Raw genomic sequence first — 22,736 nt, 5'->3', positions numbered from 1 at the left:
GTCCAGAGAAATTATGAATGAATCACATCCAGGTAAATTTGTATAGGACTGCAGCTTCCAATCTCAAGCTGCAATACTTTGGGAAAGCTCTATAATGCTATTTGTGCAAGTGACGCAGGCCATTATTCCTTTATTTCAGATTACATTTGATCATGTGTTAAGCAGTGTGTTTTGTCACTATTTTTCTAGAAAAAAGAGGTGCCAGAACTCACCATGAATGCTTGCCTCGTTCTCTTTGAATGGCAATGGCGCCCACTGGAGAGGTGAAAAAACTGAGTTCTGGCTGAAAAAAGCCAAGGGTCTACATATTGGACACATTAATTCTATGCACCAAGTGACTAATGCGTATTAGAGACATGAAACTGTGCTCCTGCTTAAAGTGAGGATCTCCGGAGTCATTTTCCTTTCCTGCTTTCCTTCCTTTTAAAAAAGAAAGAAGACTGAGCAGTTTGTAAACTACAGAAAGGGAAATCAGTCCATTTTTGTCTTGTACCTTTTGGTTATTGTTGAAAGTAGACTCTTAAACTGCATAGACTGAGTGTCAAGCTGTGACTATTAAATACCTTTTTGTGGGGTGGGAAGAAAGGAAGGGACATATGCACACTGGCCTAAATGTAGTTCCCATCCCTTACCAAAACAAATACACCTGATCAGTGGCGTAGCGTGGAGGGTGCAGGGGGGCCCGGCCGCACCGGGCGGAACATCTGGGGGGGCGCGCTCGCACTTGCGAGGGGATCTATGGGGACCCTGCTCCGGGTTAGGGGGTGCAAATTACTTGCCTTGCCCCGGGTGCTGACAACCCACGCTACGCCACTGCACCTGATGCACACATTCTTGTAAACAGCCCCAAACCTCCTGAGGTTGTAAAATTGACTATTTTTGCCAGGTCCTTCAGACACCAGGAATGATCCATTCACTGGCAATTGCTGGTTAACACTTGGTAAGATGTGAGTCTGTGTTACTCTGAGAAAGAGGAGATTCTGAATCCCTTGAAGACTTAGGCTCTCTGCTTCCCTGGATTCCTGACCAGGTGCAGATGCTTGCTCATCACCTGGCAAGACCATAAAGATGACCATCTTACCACGTAGTTATCCGAACCCCACAGCGCTAAAGTTGTTGTTGTTGTTTAGTCATTTAGTCATGTCCAACTCTTCGTGACCCCATGGACCAGAGCACACCAGGCACTCCTGTCTTCCACTGCCTTCCGCAGCTTGGTCAAACTCATGCTGGTAGCCTCGAGAACACCATCCAACCATCTCGTCCTCTGTCGCCCCCTTCTCCTTGTGCCCTCCATCTTTCCCAACATCAGGGTCTTTTCCAGGGAGTCTTCTCTTCTCATGAGGTGGCCAAAGTATTGGAGCCTCAGCTTCACGATCTGTCCTTCCAGTGAGCACTCAGGGCTCATTTCCTTAAGAATGGAGAGGTTTGATCTTCTTGAAGTCCATGGGACTCTCAAGAGTCTCCTCCAGCACCATAATTCAAAAGCATCAGTTCTTCGGCGATCAGTCTTCTTTATGGTCCAGCTCTCACTTCCATACAACACTACTGGGAAAACATCACTACTGGGAAAGCGCTAAAGTTACCGCTTGGCTAAACGGCCGTCTGAATTCACCCTGGGGCGGGGCGCGGACACGGAAACGAATCATTCCAACAAGAATCGCTTTCCGGCTCATTAAGGGAAAGCGCATTTCAGGGACAGTGGGGGTTTAGGAGGATCGCCTTGAGTGCAATAGCTTCCCCTTGGAACCGCGAACCACTCTTTTTTTTTTTCTGAAGGGGAAAAGGAAAAGAGTCGTTTAGTAAAGGAGAACAGGCGCTGTTTAAGCGGGTGGCCCGCATCTGTTGGAAACGTTAAATCGAACTTCCTTTCTCCACTTTATTTCCCTCTTTTTTTCCCCAGGAAGAGGGAGGATCGCCTTTCGCTCGCTGTCCTTGGCCTCCTTCCTCCTCCTTTCTCGCTCGCTCCCAGGCCGTGGGCTCTCCCGCTCGCTGTCCTCGGCTATACCGCCCACCTCATTAATAGGCGTCTCACCTGGCCAGCTCCCCCCTGCTACGCTCCCTTGACCCTGGAGGCTTTGACTGTGCCCAGCAGAGCGGAGCAGGGCGGGGTGGGCTGCCTGCAAAAGGGGGGGGGCGCGGAGAAAGAGAGAGAGAGAGAGAGAGATGCTCGCTCGGGAGATTCGCTGACACAAGCGAGGGGTCTCTAGAGCCCTGGAAAGGCAGTCGATGAACCCTGGGGCGGAAGGTGCAGCGTTTGCCCTCGGAAAGAAAGAGAGAGAGAGAGAGAGAGAGAGAGAGAGAGAGAGAGAGAGAGAAACGCACCTCCCCCGCTCGCTCGCTCGCCTTTTATCAGACGGCCAAAAACAACACCGCCGGAAAAAAGGCAACAAAACCGCACGTGGCTCCTGATTGAAGCCGGGCTCGGGACCTGCCAAAAAACAGCCTCCCCCAGCTACCCACCCACCCACCCCCAGGCGCAGCCCCGGTTAGCAGAGCCCTGCTTGGAGATGCGATTGTAACTTGTGAAAGGGAAAGAGGCAGCAGCGCTCCAGCATGCAAAGCAAGGAGCTGCAGTGCATTAACGCGAAAGGGCAGCGGAGGGTTATTGAGTGGGTGACAGCTGCGACGCCAGAGCCGGGGAGAAAGGCAGAAAGAAAACTGCTCGCTTGGCAGAAAACGAATCTCTCTCTCTCTCTCTCTCTCTCTCTCTCTCTCTCTTGCAGCGGAGGCGCGCGGGTCTTGCTGCGCCCGAGTGGGGAGGGGGGCACTTAAGGACTGTCAGAGCGCCCGCGACCCGGAGAGAGAGAAAGGAGGGATCTAGAAACCGTCACATCGATCGGGGATTTAGATGGTCCGGGGGCACTTAGAAACTGTCAAACGTCCCAGAAATGAGAATGAAAGGGATGTGTGGAGAGAGAGAAAGAGAGAGAGGGAGAGAGAGAAACTCTCCCCGGATGAAAAGGAGAGCTTAACCTGTCCAAAGTGGGCAACTATAAGGAAGTGCCAGGCGAGGATCGGAACCACGGGCGAGTAGGAGGAGGAAAAGGAGAGAGGGTCGGCAGCAATGCCTCTCCTCTTAAGTCCCCTCGTTGCTTAAATGGACATCTCTGAACCCGACGCGGCTCAGCAGCCCTTGCTCGACTCCCAAAGGCGCCCGAGCCGCCCCCTCCCCGCTGGCCGCTCCCAGCAGCCCCTCCCCTGCCAGATGCATTATTAAAACCACCTCGCAATTTGCCTCCCGGGGAAGGTAACCAGAAGGGGGGAAGGTGGCTGCGCAAAGGGGACTTTGTGTCTTTAAGGGGCTGTCAGATCCCTCTTCCCCACGCCCCACGCCCCCCGGGGCGCCCCCTCCCCTCCGGCTTTCAAAGAGAGCTGCCAGCGCTTAAAAGGTTTGACACACAGAGGCGAGCGAGGCTGGACTGCTCCGCGCTTACACGAGACGAGCGCGCAGAACTCCTCGCTCGCTTTCCCCCTTTGGTGACAGCCCTTTTGCCAGGAGATCTTTTGTTGCCTCCGCAGCCAATCAAGGCTTTTTACGACACAGTTCAGTTGGGATATAAAAGGAGAGTCCTTTTTTTCCCCCTCTCCCCCCCCCACCCCGGCCTTTCCTTTCCCCCAACCAGCAAGTCACCCACCATCTCCAACCCAAAGAACTTCTAGCCATCAGAAGAGCAGCAGCAGCAGCACCACCACCAACGACCAGCACCCAGCAGCTGCGGCTCGCCATCCCTCCCCATCCCCCCTGCACGGCCAAAGCAGGGCGATTTTTTTGTTTGTTTGCAAGAGAAAGGACCGGGGTTTGGTGCGGGCGGGGGGCGGGAGGGTGCACCGCGCAGCTCGCCCACCATGCGGGTGCCCAGGTCTCGTGTGCTCTTCTGCTGCCTGGTGCTGTCCTTGGAGTTCTGCACGGGGGAGCCGGCGGAGCGAGGGGCGGATAAAGCGCCCACGGTGGGAGTCCCCTTGGTGACAGAGGCAGAGGACCAGGGCTGCCCGGTGTGTCTGTGGCGGAAGCACAGCAAGGAGATGAGGCTGGAGAGCATCAAGTCGCAGATCCTCAGCAAGCTGAGGCTCAAAGAGGCGCCCAACATCACCCGAGAGGTGGTCAACCAGTTGTTGCCCAAAGCGCCTCCGCTGCAGCAGATCTTGGACTTGCACGACTTCCAGGGGGACTCCTTCCAGCACGACGACTATCTGGAGGAAGATGAGTACCATGCCACCACCGAGACTGTCATCAGCATGGCACAAGAAAGTAAGTTCTTTGTTAAGGAGGCACGGCCGCGCTAAGGGGGTCTTTGAGCGCATGGGAAGCGCAACTTTAGCGGTATCTGGGGGGTTTTTTGGGGGGTGGGGGCGCTGAGCGAAGGAAGAAAGCAGGCTTCTCGCCTGGCCACCCCACATCGCCTCTGCTAGTCCCGGAGCTTATTGTTTATTTCAGCGAGGAATAAATCACTCTGAGAGAGCAGGCAGCGCTGCCATCCTCAGGGACCCCTGAGCCCAGATTGGTTGCTCTTCCGTATGTGGAGGAGGATGCGCGCTGACCAGGTGTTCAGGAGGCATTCTCAGCCTCCTCCTCCTCCTCCACAGCGCTGGCAATATTTCTCAGACTCTCTCCATGAGCTGCTTTATTCCATGCTGAACAAGTCGAGAGCAATGGCCGGGAGGGGACTGACCTGAATGGTTGGTTGTTCCTGTGTTGGTGCACATTAAAAGGTATCATCTCCGTGCCCTCAAAGATACCTTCGGCTCCCTTTCCTCTATTTGCAAAAAAAAATAAGAAAAAAGAAAAGGGGAAATGCAATGAGGTTATCGCCCCCCCCAAAGCCCCACCGTCGCTTTTAAGTTGTGCAAAGTTCTTTGCCAACCGGCTGCGTCTGAAGAAGGAAAGGTCTGCTTTGTGTAGAGTGGCTCCATCGAGCCTTTTGCGTTTGGAGTATTATTGTGCAAACTCGTCTTAGCTTTGTCGCTGTGCTCTTTGCGGATCTTCTGTGGATTTCCGAGCTGGGGCTTTGGAAAAGAAGGCGGTGTGTGTGTGTGTGCGCGCGCGCATAGGTTGGCGTTGCATGAAAAGTACTCCCCCCCCCCCTTGCCAAAGCCAAATAAACCTAGGAGAGGTCATGGAGAGGCTCTGGCCCCGAAGCGCTGCTGCCAAAGGTGTCATGATTCTGAAAGCGGTCTGCCACTCCAGCTCTCTTGCAAGTAGAAAGGGGGAAACGGCATTTCTCAGCTCTGGAGAGAGTGTGGCTCCTTTTTCTCCCCCTGCCAAGTGAAGGCGTAATCCCTTTTGTGAGGTTGCCTTTCGCCAGCTGCAAACAGCTCGAGAAGTTTGCCCAGCCCGAGGCTTTGGAATATCCAGCTGCCTCCCTGAGCATGCACACACACTCCCTCCCTCTTCCCTTTCCAGGTCTGCCAAGATCCATGGCCCTTTGTACTTCTCTCATTTATTGTAGACTCACATGGATGGCATTTCCCCCCCTTTTGTGCAAAAAAAACCCAGTTAAAAATAAATGTTTCTTAGTGTTTTGGGAAAACAGAGTCGCCAGGGGGTGGTGACAGCTTGGGCCTAAGTGCTGTGCAATATTTCTTGCTGCTATGTCCTCTTGCCAAGTTTATTTGTAAGTGGGCTGAATGTGAAAACCCAACAGCAATATTCAACCTCTGGGAACCTCTGGTGTTCCAGGCATATTTCAAAACTTGGGGCATCACTGCATGTGTCAGGACTTGGTGTTTGAAACCAACTCTGGAGTGAGCACTGCCAGATATTTTTTTTTTGTTCTGGGCATGCAGTTATTTGGAAAGAAGGCCTCTTATTTATTCACTTTGAAATATGCGCCCTCTCTAGAACATAATAAGTGACATGGGTAGTGTGGCCTGTGGGTGGAAGATAGAATGTCAAGCTTTCTGTTAAAATCTCTGTGTGACAGGAGCCACACCGTTCTCTTGGAGCGGTAGGGACATTTGCTCCCAGTGCCAACTGAACAGGGACACAAAATGGGCACAAGAGATCTTCAGGTATTTTTAAACAAATGTTAAATTTTGTGGCTCCCCTCCACCCTGGAATAATTATACAGTGGTACCTCGGGTTACATACGCTTCAGGTTACATACGCTTCAGGTTACAGACTCCGCTAACCCATAAATATTACCTCAGGTTAATAACTTTGCTTCAGGATGAGAACAGAAATCGTGCCCCGGTGGCACAGCGGCAGCAGGAGGCCCCATTAGCTTCAGGTTAAGAACAGTTTCAGGTTAAGAACGGACCTCCGGAACGAATTAAGTACTTAACCCAAGGTACCACTGTATTTATTTTCAACCAGCTCTTAGCTTACTGTGAGGCTCAATGAGGGTGACAGCCCAGGACCATTAGCTTAGCGCCAGCAGCCTAGCACAGTAAAGCACATTGTATATAGCCACAGGTAGGGGAGAGGGCCAAATCCTAAACATATGGCTAAGCAGATATTACTGATTGGATAGCAGCAGGTACTTTTTTTGTACCACAGCTGACTTGCTGTGGTGCAGCAAACAGCAGGTGCATTCTATCTGAAGAGTGAGTCCTTGGAACCTCAGAAGCGGTACCTTTAGGGGTAACAAAATCTAAGCTTCACTCACTCAGTCTTTCAAAAGTTGTGGGGTGCATGGGAGCCTGAAGAGAAGAGCAAGTATAGACAAGACTAGCTACCTAGCTACAAGACATCATTATCCTGGAGTGTAATGCCCAACCATTCTTCATATGACAGGTGGTCCTATATGAAAACTCTACATACAACTGGCTCCACAACTGCTTAAAACTTGATTTAGCATATCTCTCTTGTAACTAATTCAAACGCACATGTCCATTTGTTAAGTGCAAGTCAAGCAATGATTCTCCTGTGTGAAGGAGTCATCATGGATCCCGAGGAACAGAACTTACAATTTCCTTATATTACATTGATTTTTTTTAAAAAAGATAACTGCATGTGTGAACTGTCAGCTCCTATCCAGCTAAAGCTTGATATCACAAAGCTACATTGAAACCAATGGAACAAGTTAATTGCAAATTACTTAATTTTCTATTGCTTTTAGTGAAACTTGACGATGATGACTAACTTTTGCAGGATTGGAGCTATCAGCACTTATCAGTGACGCACATCTTGAGTCATACTCTGGTCCTCTCTAGTTCCAGTTTTCAATGAGGCTGCATGTCAGTGTAGAATGCAATGACAGCACCAAGGGAGAGCTGAGATTCTGAATGGTAACCGCACGACAATACTTTTCTGGATGCTAAATATAATTGTAACTCAGCCAATTTTCCAGCACTCAGAATGCTAGTGGTGCTCACTGAATGCTAAATAGTAGCAACACCTGAATTAGAGCACACTGTACACCCATCTTGTAAATTCTTATATAGATGTGAGGGTTTTTTGACCCTTAAATTGCAAGAACCAGAAGAGACCTATTTGACTCCAGCCATGAACCACATGGAAGAATTACCTATACAGTATGCACAACCTCATCAACTTCTTGTTAGATTTGTAATATGTTTGTTAGCATTTTAATATGCAAGCTGATTTATAATCCTTACCTAATTAATAATTTTAATTCCAGAAAGGCAGATACATAAAACCAGGCTTTGATTATGGTAGGGAACTCATCTCAGAACTGTTAAATGTCTCTAAATCCATTGTCTGCCCATACCATAAACATTCATGGCTGGATCATCAGAACTAACTCTTAAATCCCAATTTCTGGTGAACTGAGAGCTGAGAGAAGTTGGAGTGTATCTGAGCTTAGAGGGTAAAACAGAAGAATTGTGGTTACTATTGATCAGTGTAATATTCTTTTCCTCTGACTTCCTTAACCCAAACGTATTTTACAACAACCAGCAGAAATATCGCAGCAAAAATGACCCAGCACTAAATAAGCTGGTTTTAAGCTTCTGTAGCAATTTGTGCTGATTATATTAGCTCAATAAAGTTCAAAGAGACATGTAATGTTTCTTCTTCGAAATCAATATCTGCCAGAGGATAATCATAATGACTTCACTGGCTATTAGCCAGATATTCAGGCTAAGGAATCATTAGTGAAATCACTATGAGGCAAAAGCTTAGGTAACCTGATGGTGAAGTGAGCAAGAATTGACAGGTAAGGAGTACTACAAAACATAATGAAGTACTTGCAATACACTTCGTCCATATTCATCACTAAATTTAGAGCAATGCCATCTCATGTTTGAAGTGTGGGAATGGCCTCATGTAAAGTAAGTAGTGCATCATCGACTCAACCATAGTTAGAGAGAGTTGTTCATGCAGTCTCCTACATAAATAGAGCTGCCAGTCTACCTTGAAAATTCCTCTGACTCCAGCCTTGATCTCGTTTAGTTTCCCTACATATTTCTTAATGACACTGAAAACTGGAATAGGATTTGAGGTAGTATTAGAAAGAAGGCCTGTTTGGTCCATCTTGATCTAACCCTAACCCTTGCAAAGGCATATGCAGTTATTATTTTTTCTGGAGAAGTCTGGTAGGATGCGATATGTACCCAAGGATGGAACTTCTGCCTCCATCATGGGCAGAATAGCTTCACATGCCTCCTTGTGGAAGGATGGAAAGAGCAAAGCAAGCAACTGTTTGCTGTGCTTGTTTGGTATAAAGGTAAAGGGACCCCTGACCATTAGGTCCAGTCGTGACCGACTCTGGGGTTGCGGCGCTCATCTCGCTTTATTGGCCGAGGGAGCCGGCGTACAGCTTCCGGGTCATGTGGCCAGCATGACTAAGCCGCTTCTGGCGAACCAGAGCAGCGCACAGAAACGCCGTTTACCTTCCCGCTGTAGCGGTACCTATTTATCTACTTGCACTTTGACGTGCTTTCGAACTGCTAGTTGGCAGGAGCAGGGACCGAGCAACGGGAGCTCACTCCATCGTGGGGATTCGAACTGCCAACCTTCTGATCGGCAAGTCCTAGGCCCTGTGGTTTAACCCACAACGCCACCCACGTCCCTTGTTTGGTATAGTTTAGGACAAATCTTGGGTGTACAAGGTCTCATCACACACAGTGGTGATACAGTGAGCTTGGTCCTTCTTTTCTGTGGGTGGAATTACCTGTCAAAGCTCAAGGGTGTAAATAAGTGTGGGGGGCTGTGAACATAGGAGTTTAACTATGCTGAATAGTTGGAATGATTTTTATGACTCTGTAATACTGGTTTTATTTGTTGCTTTGATGTAATCTGCCTTGGGATCATTTTGTGATGAAGGATGGGATAGAAATGAAATAAATAACAATGAATGATAAATAACCTGCTTGCAATATTGTAAGGCGATGTTGACCCAAAGCAATCCTGATTAAAATCCTTAGCTGTCTGACTTTTAGGAGGAACATTCTACCACCACATCCTTGTTCATAGATACAGTATTACTCTATTCAATAGCAGGCTTCCTCAACCTCGGCCCTCCAGATGTTTTGAGACTACAATTCCCATCATCCCTGACCACTGGTTCTGCTAGCTAGGGATCATGGGAGTTGTAGGCCAAAAACATCTGGAGGGCCGAGGCTAAGGAAGCCTGCTCTGTTCTAACACTGACTTGCTTCCCCCCAATGTCCAAAAGATCTTCCAGATAAGTTTGTTTTTTCCTTTCATATATAGCTGTGAAAAAAAGAGATGGAGATATGTATTGTTTGAGTTGAATTGACTATTCAGTATGGGGTATCTTATTCTTCAGGGTTTAAAGTTCTACCGCTGAAGGCTTAGTACATAAGGGATCCCTTCACAAATAACATTTCATAGGTATGCTTTTTTTGTCATTATGGCCTCTGTGATTCCATCTCCTTGTTTTTGGACATGCCAAGTTAGAAAAAGTTAGTCTGTTCCTTTCTTCCATCATCCTTGCTGTTGCTTGCAACTGGATCATAGATTATTCTGAAGTACTGTGTGGCTTCTGGAGTGGTATCTCAATGGGGACAGTTTTGTCCTCTTGCTTTCCCTTTTATTTTGTATCTGTGTACATGTGCGGTTTGCATACGTGCATTCAGGACATGCCACAGCCCTGTGCAGAACACAATGCAGAGAGTAGACTGTGTTCTAGAGCGCATCAAGGCTTACTTCCGACAATGTAAATTATACAGATTACTAAATTTATTCTTTATTTTAATCCATATATATCTATTTGTTTCTGTGTGCATTTTTTGGTTTGTCATTTGGTTCTCTTTCTGCATTGCCACAATTACCAGATCCCTAACTTGCTTCTTCAAGACTGTGTGAGGTTAAATAATTATTTACCAGTTTGCTGCTGATAAGGAAAGAATCTTTGTTTTCTTGAATACACAAGGTTCTGCCATCACAACTGGGATGATCCTTTTTGATGAGCCTTTCCCTTTGGAACAGCAATTTCCAGGAAGCCTGCGATATCAAAAGTCTGATGGTATCTTCTTGTCCATACAATTTTTTAGGACAGAGAACCTGGAGGCCATGCACACAGAGGTCTAACATTGGATAAGTATATACTGGATGGAGAATCAGGATTCATTAGTCAGTCATGGAAACATAGTGGGCGGGGTCATCATGAGCTTGTGTCTTGTGGAAATTGGGACTCAATCAAGTATAGAGAGCAAAGGATATGTGTTTGGATGCTGACTCAAAAGGCGAGAGTGACAAGAGAGGCTTCAACAAAACAATTTCCCGTTAGAGAGCGATCTCATTATCGATCTGTGCTGGATGCTGGGTATTTGCTGCTGCTGAGATGGAAATGGTTAACTATGATTATTTAGGAATATTGCTTGACAAGACAAATCATCTTGCTAATCAACAATTACTTAAGCACCTAGATCCTAGAAGGATCAGAGCATCCTAACCCTTTTACTGTCTGGGCAGCAGCACAGAACTGGCATAAAAAATAATTTGGTTGGTGTTTATTAGAAGCTGAACCTGTTTCAGCTCAAGTTATATTCCCCAAAGTTAGGACAGTTAGTGAAACTGCTAGAACTAAATCATAGGCAACATTAAGTGGTTCTCAGTGGTTCTTAGGTAGGCTTGATGTATTTCTGAGCTTACGGCAACAAGATTCATGACATTAAATCTGACATTAAAGCCACATAGAGGCTGTAGCTTGAAGAAGGTTAGAAGCAATGGGCAAAATCCTTCCTGGAATATCTTTATGATTCCTAGGCACTATGTCATGCTTTGCCCTGCATCTCACTACAATATGGCAAACAACGGCATTTCCAGACCACAGTATTATTTTATTACACTGAAGGGCTCAGGTCTGTGTGAGGAGACTTATCAAGACCAGTGGGCCAGTTGGCACAGTCCAATTGGGTGTGGCTCATAGACTTCAGTTATCAATCACTGGCTTACTGGGGCTTAGACCAGTTAGGTTTATTTTCCTGTGTTCCAAATAAGTGCCTGTGTTAACTCTACAAACATAATCTTTTTCTGCTTCACTGAAATAACTATAGTGTCAAAGAATACAGTAAGAATTCTGATGTTCTAACTGTCCTCTTGCACTCTTTGGGAGTGATAAAGAAACTTGATTATGTAAGAGGAGCTATGATAGGACAAGAGAGGTGTTCACGGTGTGTTGTGGCAATTCTTTTTCTAGAAAAATAGCACTGGATGAAAGCATTGTGGTTGTGAGGCTCCCAGAAGAAAGAGCCACCCACTGCCGGCTCTCAAATTGGACTGATTTGACCCCACAATATATAGAGATTTATTTACAAAGCCTGAGCACTATTCGGCGAGTTATTTGCATAAATGGCACATACTGGCTATCCAGAAAGTGGTTGTTTTTAGAAGTGAGAGATCTAAAATGGTGGGTCAAGCCTCTACATTGGACTTGGCTGCTATGTCAGGCTGCCTCCAGAACACTACTGAGGTGGTTAAGGGAATCAGAACACTGAAAGCCATTAAATTCTCAGAAGGGGTGATTCACACCGAACCGCTGGACTTGAAATCAACTCGGGAGATTGCATGGCTGAAAAAGAAAATCTGGCCTCTGAACAAGAGACAAAATGGCCACCAGGTTAAAAAAACACACAACTGCTCTAGGAGCCTCGTAAGGAAGACATGCAGAGGTTTAGAAGAAAGGTATTTGGAATAGGGGAACACCTATGCAGTCATGTAAAGAGGATGGCCATCAGTGCTTGCAACAAGATAGTGGGCTCTGAAAGTAAGTTTAAAGTTAACAGATCCAGGATTCTCAGAGGAGATGTGAGAGGTGGGCAAAGTATTGCTACCATATTACTGATCCATATCTTTGTATCAGGATGAGTAGGGAATAATTAACGTTGGAACTGGAACTCACAGCTGCCTGTGTGTGGAATTTTCTATGCTTCCACATCAGCAGAAAATCTCTGCCCCCCCCAAAGAATACATTTACATTGTGAGACTGAAGGGTGAGAATGTACAGCAGGATGCACTGAATGTGCACGTTTTGGAACTATGACACCACTGTTTCTACCAAAGGAAGAATTCTGTAAAAATCTATGACTCAAAATGTTCACTCGAGCTGATGCCAACTGGGAGGGGAGGCAGCGTATGGTCTGGAGTGTGTGAAGGCTGAGCGGAAGGAAGGGGTGTTGGATGGGAGGGTGTGGGGGGCACAAGTGTGAGGAATCGCAGTAGGGAGAAGGACTTCCCTCCTGGCCAATTCTACAGCTCATTGAGAAATTTCCTTCTCCAGCATTAATAGACTTGGATGGCTTTGAAATTTTACTGCCCATAAAATCGGCGACACGCTGGGGCTTTTTTCTGTGTTAAACGTTTGCTGCTGCTCCCCACAACCATCTCTTTCCCTTTAACAACTTGCTCCCTCCAACGCACCCCCCCCTGCAAAAATAAAGCCAGCGTGCACACACCACCCAGATTGAAATTGACAAGGGTAGTCCAATCTGATTTTAATTGGCCATCTGGAATAATTCCCCTTGCTTGTAGGCTTACTGGATTGGCTGGAGCCAATCCATTGGACCCACAGATTCCATCTCCTAGAATCTTTATCATTCACCCTCACTCCCTTTTTCCTTGATGGCAGTTATGATTTTTGCTCCTGACACTCTTTCATGGAGCAATTGTGTGTGTGAGTATTTTTATGGTTCCTGAACAGAAGGAAGGGAAGGTTTTATAGGCAGTGGGGCCATAAACCTTTCTGGTTCCCCTCTCCTCACTCCTTCTGTCCTGTCCTCCCCCCTTTTTTAATCTAAAGCTTACATTTCCCCCACCCATAGACAAGAAACTAGGGAAGGATAATTGGGTTCTAAACCATTTATTGGCTACCCATGACCCCTGATGACCTTTCGTTTGGGCATTGGTGGTGGGGAGGGGAAGTTAATGAAGTACCTTGAAGGGAGACTGGGGGTGTGTGACAGTGTGAAATCCACCAAACGCTACCCCCCCCCCTTTAGTACTGCATTCTGACAGCTTGGAGTAAGTCTAACACAACAGTGACTTCAAATCTACTTGCAGGCATCACTACTTTCTGAGTACAGGGATCATTTTCAAAGTGGCAGTTTTGCTGGAAAATGTAAAGTTGGGATTTTGCAGCAAGAAAGCCAGGGACACTCAGCGCTGGTATAACAGGGAATTGGGAACTGTAAGGGATGGGCTGAGTTGTGACTTCAGACATTTATAAGAAGTTGCTGAATAAGGGAAATATGTCAAAATCAGACAAAAACTAACTGCTGTGCTGATATTTTAGGATGGTAAATAAGATACCCACATTAGTTACAGGCTGTTTACAAGATAATATACAAAATTGTAATTCAGTGCTAAGAATGCCTAATAGCGTTTTGTGTGTGTGCAACTATGTACCAAATTCTTCCAGGTTAGTGGTGCAGCAGCATATAATGTTTTGAATTGGATTTACATGGAGTTCCTGCCGAGGTTGCACTGAAATCAATGCAGTTGTAAAGTACCATTACCTAATTTCCCCCCAGAAGGGATATAACTATATTGAAGTTTCATTATTACTGCTAGTGGTGGTCTTAAACACTCTTGTGTGTCAATATTTAATGTAGTTATTCCCTTTTCACTAATGAAGCACAGGAGATCAGAGAGAGCTGTGGAAATGCTCTCGAATGCAGCACCACTAGTAACAACTAGGAATTACAATTGCCTTCTCTGGTAACTGGAAGAATTAGAACAGGCTTCCTCATCCTCGGCCTTCCAGATGTTTTTGGCCTACAGCTCCCATGATCCCTAGCTAGCAGGACCAGTGGTCAGGGATGATGGGAATTGTAGTCTCAAAACATCTGGAGGACCAAGGTTGAGGAAGCCTGCATTAGAAGAATTGACAGCAGTTGATACCACTAGAATACTAGCAGTGCAGTGGTACCTCGGGTTACAAACACTTCAGGTTACAGACACTTCAGGTTACAGACTCTGCTAACCCAGAAATAGTACCTCGGGTTAAGAACTTTACCTGAGGATGAGAACGGAAATCGCGCGCCAGCGGCAGCGGGAGGCCCCATTAGCTAAAGAGGTACCTCAGGTTAAGAACAGTTTCAGGTTAATAATAGACCTCCGGAACGAATTAAGTTCTTAACCCGAGGTACCACTGTATTACAATGACTCCACAACAGTTGCATATATTAAGCTGATTAGTGCAGTCCAGATCACTCAGTTACTCTAGTCTAGTGTATGGTAGACTATATTAGTGACTATCCATTAAGGAATGACTGTATAGGATTTTACAAGTATGTGTGTCATGTCAGCAAGGTGACTATGGCTTCCTAGTGTGTTGCTGTAGCACCAAGTACTACCTCATCCTTGGATGACCACCTGGGCAGCAGTGGGTAGGGTTTGATTACCTGTTAAATTGAGTAATTGACAGAGTAGGGCCCCAGCCAAACTAGAACTCTTTCTGTGGTGAAAATTCATGGATGTTTCCCATGATGGAACCTGAAGTATGCCCATTCTTCCGTCTCAAAGCATAGTAATTGATCATCCGTCAGAAAAAAGGGAGTGGTGGTAATGTTCCCATCTATAGAGAAATTAATAATATGGGAATTTTTAGTGTGAAAAGCAGGACACTGTAGAACAATTCAGAAGCAGGACAGGACAGATCAGGAAGTGAGAGGCTTTGTGTGTTTTGAATGCTCTCAAAGGTGAACACATGGTTCATTAAGGGTTAAAGATACGTGAAACCTCATAATATGTTTTAAAAGAGACACCCTGTATTCTTAACCTGGTTTTGGAGGAAATGAATGTACCAGGATTTTTTTTTTAAAAAAACCCCAATAGCCCTGCCATTTAGAAATGTGGCACTGGGACCTAAATATTCTAAATATCGATTTAACTCAGTGCAGCAGGACCGGTGCTTTAAAATTATGCTAGGTGCCTAAGAACTGGACAAAGAATACATGTTCATAGCATACACAGAACAGAGAGATTCCAATAAATTCTTAGAACTATGTTTCCTATTCAGATACTTAGAACAATACTACACAGAGAGACAAGCGGGAATGATTAGCAATAGAATGATTAGTGGGAATGATTAGCAATAGAACCTAAAGTAAGCTGGAAGGATATGTTAAGTTCTATCTATTTAGCTACCAAGGAAAGTTTAAATATAGAAGAGGGAGGAAAAATAGAAACCAACCGTTGAATCAAAATGAACTCCACTTAAAAACAACAGCCAAATATTTACCAGAAGAACTAGCCAATGGAACAGAATGCCTGTAGAGGAGGCAAGTTCTTCATTGGAAATAAGGACCATTGCTTGGGTTTGTAGAATTCAGAGTGTGCATGTTAGGATGAATAGACTTGGAGATCTCTGTGGAAATTATTGTGTATTCAATCTCGCCTCACTTGTGCAGCAGCAGAAACAAGATGTGGGGCTCTATACTGATCCTATTTGCCTCTTGTAGCCCATCTCTGATTGGTAGAGACCATATATATGACCAGGATGCTGAAAATCATAATATCCTCCGGTGTTTCCACTCACAGAGCAGCCAGACTCTATAGAAGTGCTCCCTGCTCTGGTACTGAAACTTTTAAACAAAGAACAAATAATAATAATAATAATAATAATAATAATAATAATAATAATAATAATAGCTTCAAATTGCCTGTGAATGGTAACTGGATAAATGAAACTTTATAAAAAAAATGTTTCTGTGGAAGCATGGTGTTCAATGGTTTCCATTGCTCTGGCTGTGGCATGTGTATTTTGGGAAAGAGTGAAGAAGGGTTGGAAAAGAAATGTGTATATCATAAGAGCAGTATCTAGTCATGTTCAGCAACAAAGTTCTAAATGATGGGGGCCCAGGATACATAGAGGACACAGGAAGTGTTAGAAGTCTCTTCTTTTCCATATCCCAATTGATTACGGTTGAAGGCATGACTGGTAAGGATGCAGAAGGGGCACTTTTGTGGTTACATCCAGATTAGGGAATTCTGTCTTGGAAGGTTCATTTGGGCCCCTTTTTCTTGGCTTTTTGCCACCTAGTTAAGATGTTTTTATTCTGGCACGTATTTGATTTGGTGAGTTGATTATTCTTAATAGGCTGACATTTTGTCTTAAATTGTTTTCCTTTGCAGTGTCTGTCTTATCCACCTCTTTAATCTATTGGATTAGAGGTTTTATAAATTAATTTTCATCGCTGTTATCAACTTCAATGTTAACAACTCTGAATACTGTATTACAACAGAAGGATGGGGTCTAAATTTACCGAAATAAAACAACAAACAGGTGCTTCTCATCTAATAAGTAGCTACAAGAGACATAAACATTCTCTTCTCAATTTCTGTCTGTAAAGCAGTCAGTGTCTGAGTGCTTGCAGGATCAGGTCACAACATTTAAACAGATTGCAGGTCTCCTGAAACAGGAATGGATCGGGTGGAGACCACACTCCAAATAAGAGCTGAAGACAATTCTACAGTCCCACTTGGAGTGAGTTGAGTAAGAAAGCTTTCATAAATGACTAAAAATAGGTGAAGGTTATTATGAACTTGGATGTAATGAAGGCATAGAGAAAAGTGAGAAGAAGCACAGCATCCAGTTCTGACTGTTTACCCATAGTGGAAAGCAGCACTGCCCTATTGCATAATCTTTCCCCTCTCTTCCCTATTGGCAGGTGGGGAATGGCTACTGTCAGGGCACAGAACCATGGACAGCGCCCTGGTAAATTTTGGGTGGGGCACATTAATTGCCAATGAGAAGACAGAGAAGATGAACCACTGGAACAGAGAGTGGCTATTGACTTATGCTCACAGACAAGTTGGACTTAACTAGAGGCTTCCACATAACAAACGACAGAATTTCACATCAAACTTGGGGGACCTGGACATAATAAGCCAGCATGCCTTTGCTTTGAAGGCTAGATTGTGTGCTTTCCCAGCCCCAATCTCATAATTGCCCTTTCCACCTTAGTCTGCGCAACGTCTGCGATTGTGCGGAGGGTTTTGCATAGCTAGGCCGAAAACACTGAGGGGAGGGGGAGAGGTTTTCTGTCACTTTAAGAACTGGCAGAGACTGGGGTAGAGAGAGGAGTTCCCAAGGGAGCACAGCATTAATTTGGGACTTGTGCACAGCAAATTGCCTTGGGCATTTGTTAGCAGAAGCCTTTGCTCCTGGTTGGCTGCGCAGGGTGAGGCAGCCACTCCGTGTCATGACCTTGGCGTGTTAGCAGGGCCTGCAGTTCATGGCACATGCAGCTGGGGGTGATTAAACGGAGCGGGGTGCACCAGGCAGGGGCAAAGGGGCACTCCTAGCTCAATGTAACCCAGATGTCTATGAACAGGGAGGAGTGGGAGGGGGTTGGCCACTGGGAGCTGGGAAGAGGGGGAAGTGCCTCCTTCTCGCACCCCTTAGCCTATGCGAATGGCAAAACGACTCTCTCCCAATCCCCAGTTTGCCTGTTTAGATGGCGATCAACCTCTATTATTCTTCCTAGCCATTCTTTCTGAGTTGAGGTTAGGCGAGATCTTTGCTATGTGTATTCCCCCCACACCCCGCCTGAGCTTCGCTGCTTGACTTGCGACATACGTATTGGTTTGCTTGTTGTAGGAATTCAACGGAAGTGTCAATTCAATTCTTTATGCAGTGAGGGAATTATCCTATCTGCTGAGGCACTGACTTCTGCAGGAGTGGCCTGTGTATCGCACTAATCCTATATAGCATGGGTAGGCAAACTAAGGCCCGGGGCCGGATCCGGCACAATTGCCTTCTAAATCCAGTCCGTGGACAGTCTGGAAATCAGTGTTTTTACATGAGCAGAATGTTTTCTTTTATTTAAAATGCATCTCTGGGTTATTTGTGGGGCTTGCCTGGTGTTTTTACATGAGTAGAATGTGTGCTTTTATTTAAAATGCATCTCTGGGTTATTTGTAGGGCATAGGAATTTGTTCAACCCCCCCCCATATAATCCGGCCCCCCACAAGGTCTGAGGGACAGTGGACCGGCCTCCTGCTGAAAAAGTTTGCTGACCCCTGCTATATAGGGTATTACAGATGCATGTACTTCAATGTATAACATCTATGTATATCCTACTACTCTTGTAAAGCTCAGGGCAGCTTATATAATAACAGATGACTCTGTACCTGCCCATACAGAGTATGTATATTCTTTTCCCCCAAGAGCAAGTTTGGTCCTCCACACTTTTCCAAGCAGTAGAGTGTTCTAGCACTGCTTCAAAGCAGGGAAGGTGGCTCTCCAGGTCTCTTTCTTTGGTGTTTAGAACGTGCCTCAGGCTTGGTTTGTTTTGCCTGACTGAAATGTATCACTGAACTCTAATAATGCCTCTTTTTTGCCTAGACCAGGGTTTCCCAAAGTTGGGTCTCCTGTTGTTTTTGGACTACAACTCCCATCATCCCTAGCTAGCAGGACCAGGGAATGATGGGAATTGTAATCCAAAAACAGCTGGAGACCCAACTTTGGGAAACCCTGGTCTAGATGGAAGGAAGTGAAGGGGATGTGAGCGTATGTAGAAATTAGTTCACTCTACAAAGGCATTATTTTCTCTGTTGCCCCACCTACTGTTTTCACTGGCCTCATCTGCCCCTGGCATGTGACCCTTGGGCTGAAAAAGTTTTTCTGCCCCTACTTTAAAGCACCATCAGTTCTCCTAAAAGACAAATGTGGTTCCCTCAAAAGTTCCTTCTTCTCAGACTTGTAATCTGCCTATGCTCAAATCTGCCAAACTATTGTTCCAGTTCATTCCCAAATAAGTAGGGTGTGCTTAGTAGAAGCGCCAGCCACCACCGCTCAAGCAGTGAATGAAGCCATCACTATCAACTGAAGAAGCATGTTTAACTTTTAGCTAAATGAAAGCATAGAGAAAAGATCACTTCCTATTTTGTATAGCTGTTTTGTAAGGAACCATGCAGCTATATTCATAAATAAGCTATTTAAAGGTGAAAGATTCCTCTCTCACAGTAAATCCCATCTTCTGCCTATTATTTGAGCTACCCTTCTCTGATCTGACTGTGTGCTACCCTCTTATTCTGTTGCCTGTTCTCTTGAATGTTTGTGTGTATTTGTGCTGCTCCCCCAAATACGCACATGTTGAACTGGGTGTGGGTGGGCAGGTAAGGGAAATGCTATCAGCTGTAAATACTGTACCTGGCTTGTTCATTCAGCCGGTACAGGAACATCTATTGCATGTGCTGTACTGCTTTTGTGGAGGTCTCTGCATCTCACCAGTTCACTTTTTATCTATTCATACTGAAGTCTGGGTGAGTGATTTGTCTCTATCCTAGCTTAATCTGCAATGACGCGTGCTTAGAAATAAACCTGGTTGACTTTCAAAAAGTGCTGCCAGATTGGCACTTTCCTTCCCCACTTACTCTAGAATAAACTGAAGCTTTCCCTACTACAGCAGGCAGGAGATGTGGGCAAAGGAGACTGGCAGAGCAACTCTCCTGTTGCACTCAAACTTTTAAAGACAGGATTTGGCAACCCTATGTTTGCTGATAAACCTGGTTCTTCTCAAATGTCAAATTCTGTCTCAGAGGTAGGCGGTTGAAAGGAAAGCCGAATGTGCTTTGTGATAAAACTACCTAGGACTATGGACGAAAGGACGGGTGGAAAGTTTAAGTTTAACAGGAGTAATCACAGCATGTCATTGCAAGGGGGAAAGGAGTGTGGGTTGCAGTGGACTGGATGAGTGACTAGATTAGGACTATAGGCCATAGACAACAACAGCTAAACCATCTGATAACCATTATATAAATGCTGACATTCTGAAAATAGGGATGTGCCAAAATGGGAAAGGACATGCCAGTGCTGAAGAATTAAGAATGTTCAAAGGGAAGAAACTGTAAAAGTACCTTCAGAGCCGACTGTGCTGAAGGCATCCGCATAACACCATACCATAATGAAAGCAATTTCCAAATCACAAAGGGCAATGAAATAACACTGCCAATATAGAAAAGCTTCTCATGGATCAATCACTAATAATAGATTCAGAAACAGCAAGGAAAAATACAAATGTATATTCCACAAATAGCAAGGTGCTCCAAGAATCTGTGCTGGGACCAAAGCTTGTTAAAGAAATCCAGGATTATTTGATTACCAGAGGGTAGAAATGATCAATACTGGGACTGAAAGAATACCCTGCTGTCTTATAAGCCTTGTTTAAGCATTCAGATGTGGCATTCATTAGAGACATGGGGTGGTATTCAACTAAGTGCTAGTGCAATTGAGACCCCCCCACTCCATCCCCAAATCTGCCCCAGAAGTTTGGGGAAACACTTAGAACAGATTTAGGGGGCACATATGGGGAGGAAAGGAGAACATTCTGTTACACTATGAGAAATCCTTTTATTGGTGAAACTAGTGACTCAGCACTGCATTGACTACATCCTATGGTATGGGACCAGTTGTCCTTTTTTGTATGACTCGTTTAGGACAAGCAACAAAGTATTAATATGGATAGACATGGACCGAGAATGTGTATAGATTTGGATGAATTTTCTGAGTGTTGGGTCAAGTAACACATGAGTCTTATGCTACAGTTAGACCTCATTTTAGAGGCCACATAACTGTGGCCCATTGAACACACAATTTCTCTGCCTTCATCCCAAGGATAAGAAGCACCATGCACAGGGTCAGATCAGTTTTTGCATCCAAGTTAACATTTTTGTCCTTCTCTCATTGACTCACCAGATACGTGGCAAAGCTTGTTAGCAGGTGGCAGTGGCAAAATTCACCCCAGCAGCTAGCCGCTAGAGAGACACTATGGCTAACATGGGTCCTGAAATTCTTGCTAGCATGGCTAGCAGTCACCACTGGGCCCATTTATATTATCTAGTTCTTAAGTAATTCCATCTATAGACATATGCACAAGTCAAAGACAGGCTGTCTTCTTTCCAATCTCCTGCCCTGTCACACATTGTGTTACTGAAGCGGACAGAGGACTGGGTATATAGACGCACACTATTATGACTGCTGTCCTTGGCTCAGCACTGAAATAGTTCTGATAGTCTGGAATAGGAACCATCCCTTTTTTCTGGAGCCCAAACAAAGTCTCTATTTTGAAAGAATCTAACAATTCATACACTATTCATTTTATGTTTGAAGGGTGAAAATAGCAAAGAAGCAGGTTAACTAACATCAATTAAACACTTCCTCAGCATCAGACTACCAATTTACCATCGAGGAAAATGAAAGAATAAAAAGGGACGTGTTGCAGTGGTGCCTAAGCTTCAGTAGGAGAAAGGCGGTTTCCAAATGACAATCTGGTTTCTCATTCTTCCAGCTGAGCTTGGAGCTAACCAAAACACAATAGTGTGCTAAAATGGGTACAATGAAATCAGAAGAAAGGTTGAGACTAAAAAACAACCCACACTCACAAAAAAGGTACAGGAATCAGACTGTGTTCAAATAAGTAAAGGTAAAGATAAAGGTACCCCTGACCATAAGGTCCAGTCGTGGCTGACTCTGGGGTTGCAGCGCTCATCTCGCTTTACTGGCCGAGGGAGCCGGCGTACAGCTTCCGGGTCATGTGGCCAGCATGACTAAGCCGCTTCTGGCGAACCAGAGCAGCGCACGGAAACGCCGTTTACCTTCCCGCCGGAGCGGTACCTATTTATCTACTTGCACTTTGATGTGCTTTTGAACTGCTAGGTTGGCAAGAGCAGGGACTGAGCAATGGGAGCTCACCCCATCGCAGGGATTCGAACCGCCAACCTTCTGATTGGCAATCCCAAGGCTCAGTGGTTTAGACCACTTAAACACTATTGTTAACTTTGCTAAGGACTATGTGATGGTCCTGATAGCTGCCCTGTGTATTCTTTTGCAGGATACTGTAGAATGCAGAACCCAAAAGGCTGTGGCATCTCTAGTGAAATGAAACACGATCCTTTTAGGAGGCAAAATACCTTGTATATTTCTTGGATTCAAGGTTTACTCTACTTTGCATCAGAAGCTAGATATGCTTTTAAACTATTGGTTATTCATGTAACTCAGTCAGTCAGTGTAAGCGAATGTAAGGTGATGCATATTAGCACAAGAAATCTTCATTTCAAATATGCCCTCATGGGGGTCTTAGCTGACCAGGAGAGAGACCTTGGGGTCATAGCAGAAGTCTCTTGCTGTGCTGTGACACTGCACCTGTTTGGTGAGGAGAGGAGAGGGACTGAGAGCTGGCCACCCCTCTCCATTGTGCCTATGACTGCCACGGTGAGTGAGCCACTAAAGGAAGGAAGGCAAATGCAGTGACGCAGAGAGGTTCCGCTGGCTAGCAGCCTTACTGAGGCTAAAAGGTGAGGGAAATCCTGCAAGGCAGCCCCCATGCCCTGAGGGGCCTGACTCAGAAAGGAGTGTGGAGCTGAA

At 45.4% G+C, this 22,736-nt stretch overlaps 2 protein-coding genes across 2 annotated transcripts in view; both read left to right on the top strand.

The window, feature by feature from the left end:
- Positions 1–22,736, top strand: part of ORMDL2 (ORMDL sphingolipid biosynthesis regulator 2) — a 171,681-nt gene that overhangs the window by 53,374 nt on the left and 95,571 nt on the right. The window lies entirely within an intron of this gene.
- The window catches only part of GDF11 (growth differentiation factor 11), a 28,955-nt gene continuing 8,972 nt past the window's right edge, over positions 2,754–22,736 (top strand). The window contains exon 1 of the mRNA XM_053375261.1: positions 2,754–4,249. Within this exon, the coding sequence (XP_053231236.1) occupies positions 3,847–4,249 (403 nt within the window). The 5' untranslated portion in view covers positions 2,754–3,846. The remainder of the gene's footprint in view (positions 4,250–22,736) is intronic.

This window comes from Podarcis raffonei, chromosome 2 (assembly GCF_027172205.1).
Source record: "Podarcis raffonei isolate rPodRaf1 chromosome 2, rPodRaf1.pri, whole genome shotgun sequence".
In the NCBI taxonomy this organism is placed as follows: Eukaryota; Metazoa; Chordata; class Lepidosauria; order Squamata; family Lacertidae; genus Podarcis; species Podarcis raffonei.
The sequence above is the reverse complement of the archived record's forward strand: the minus strand, read 5'-3'. Positions and strand labels throughout refer to the sequence as shown.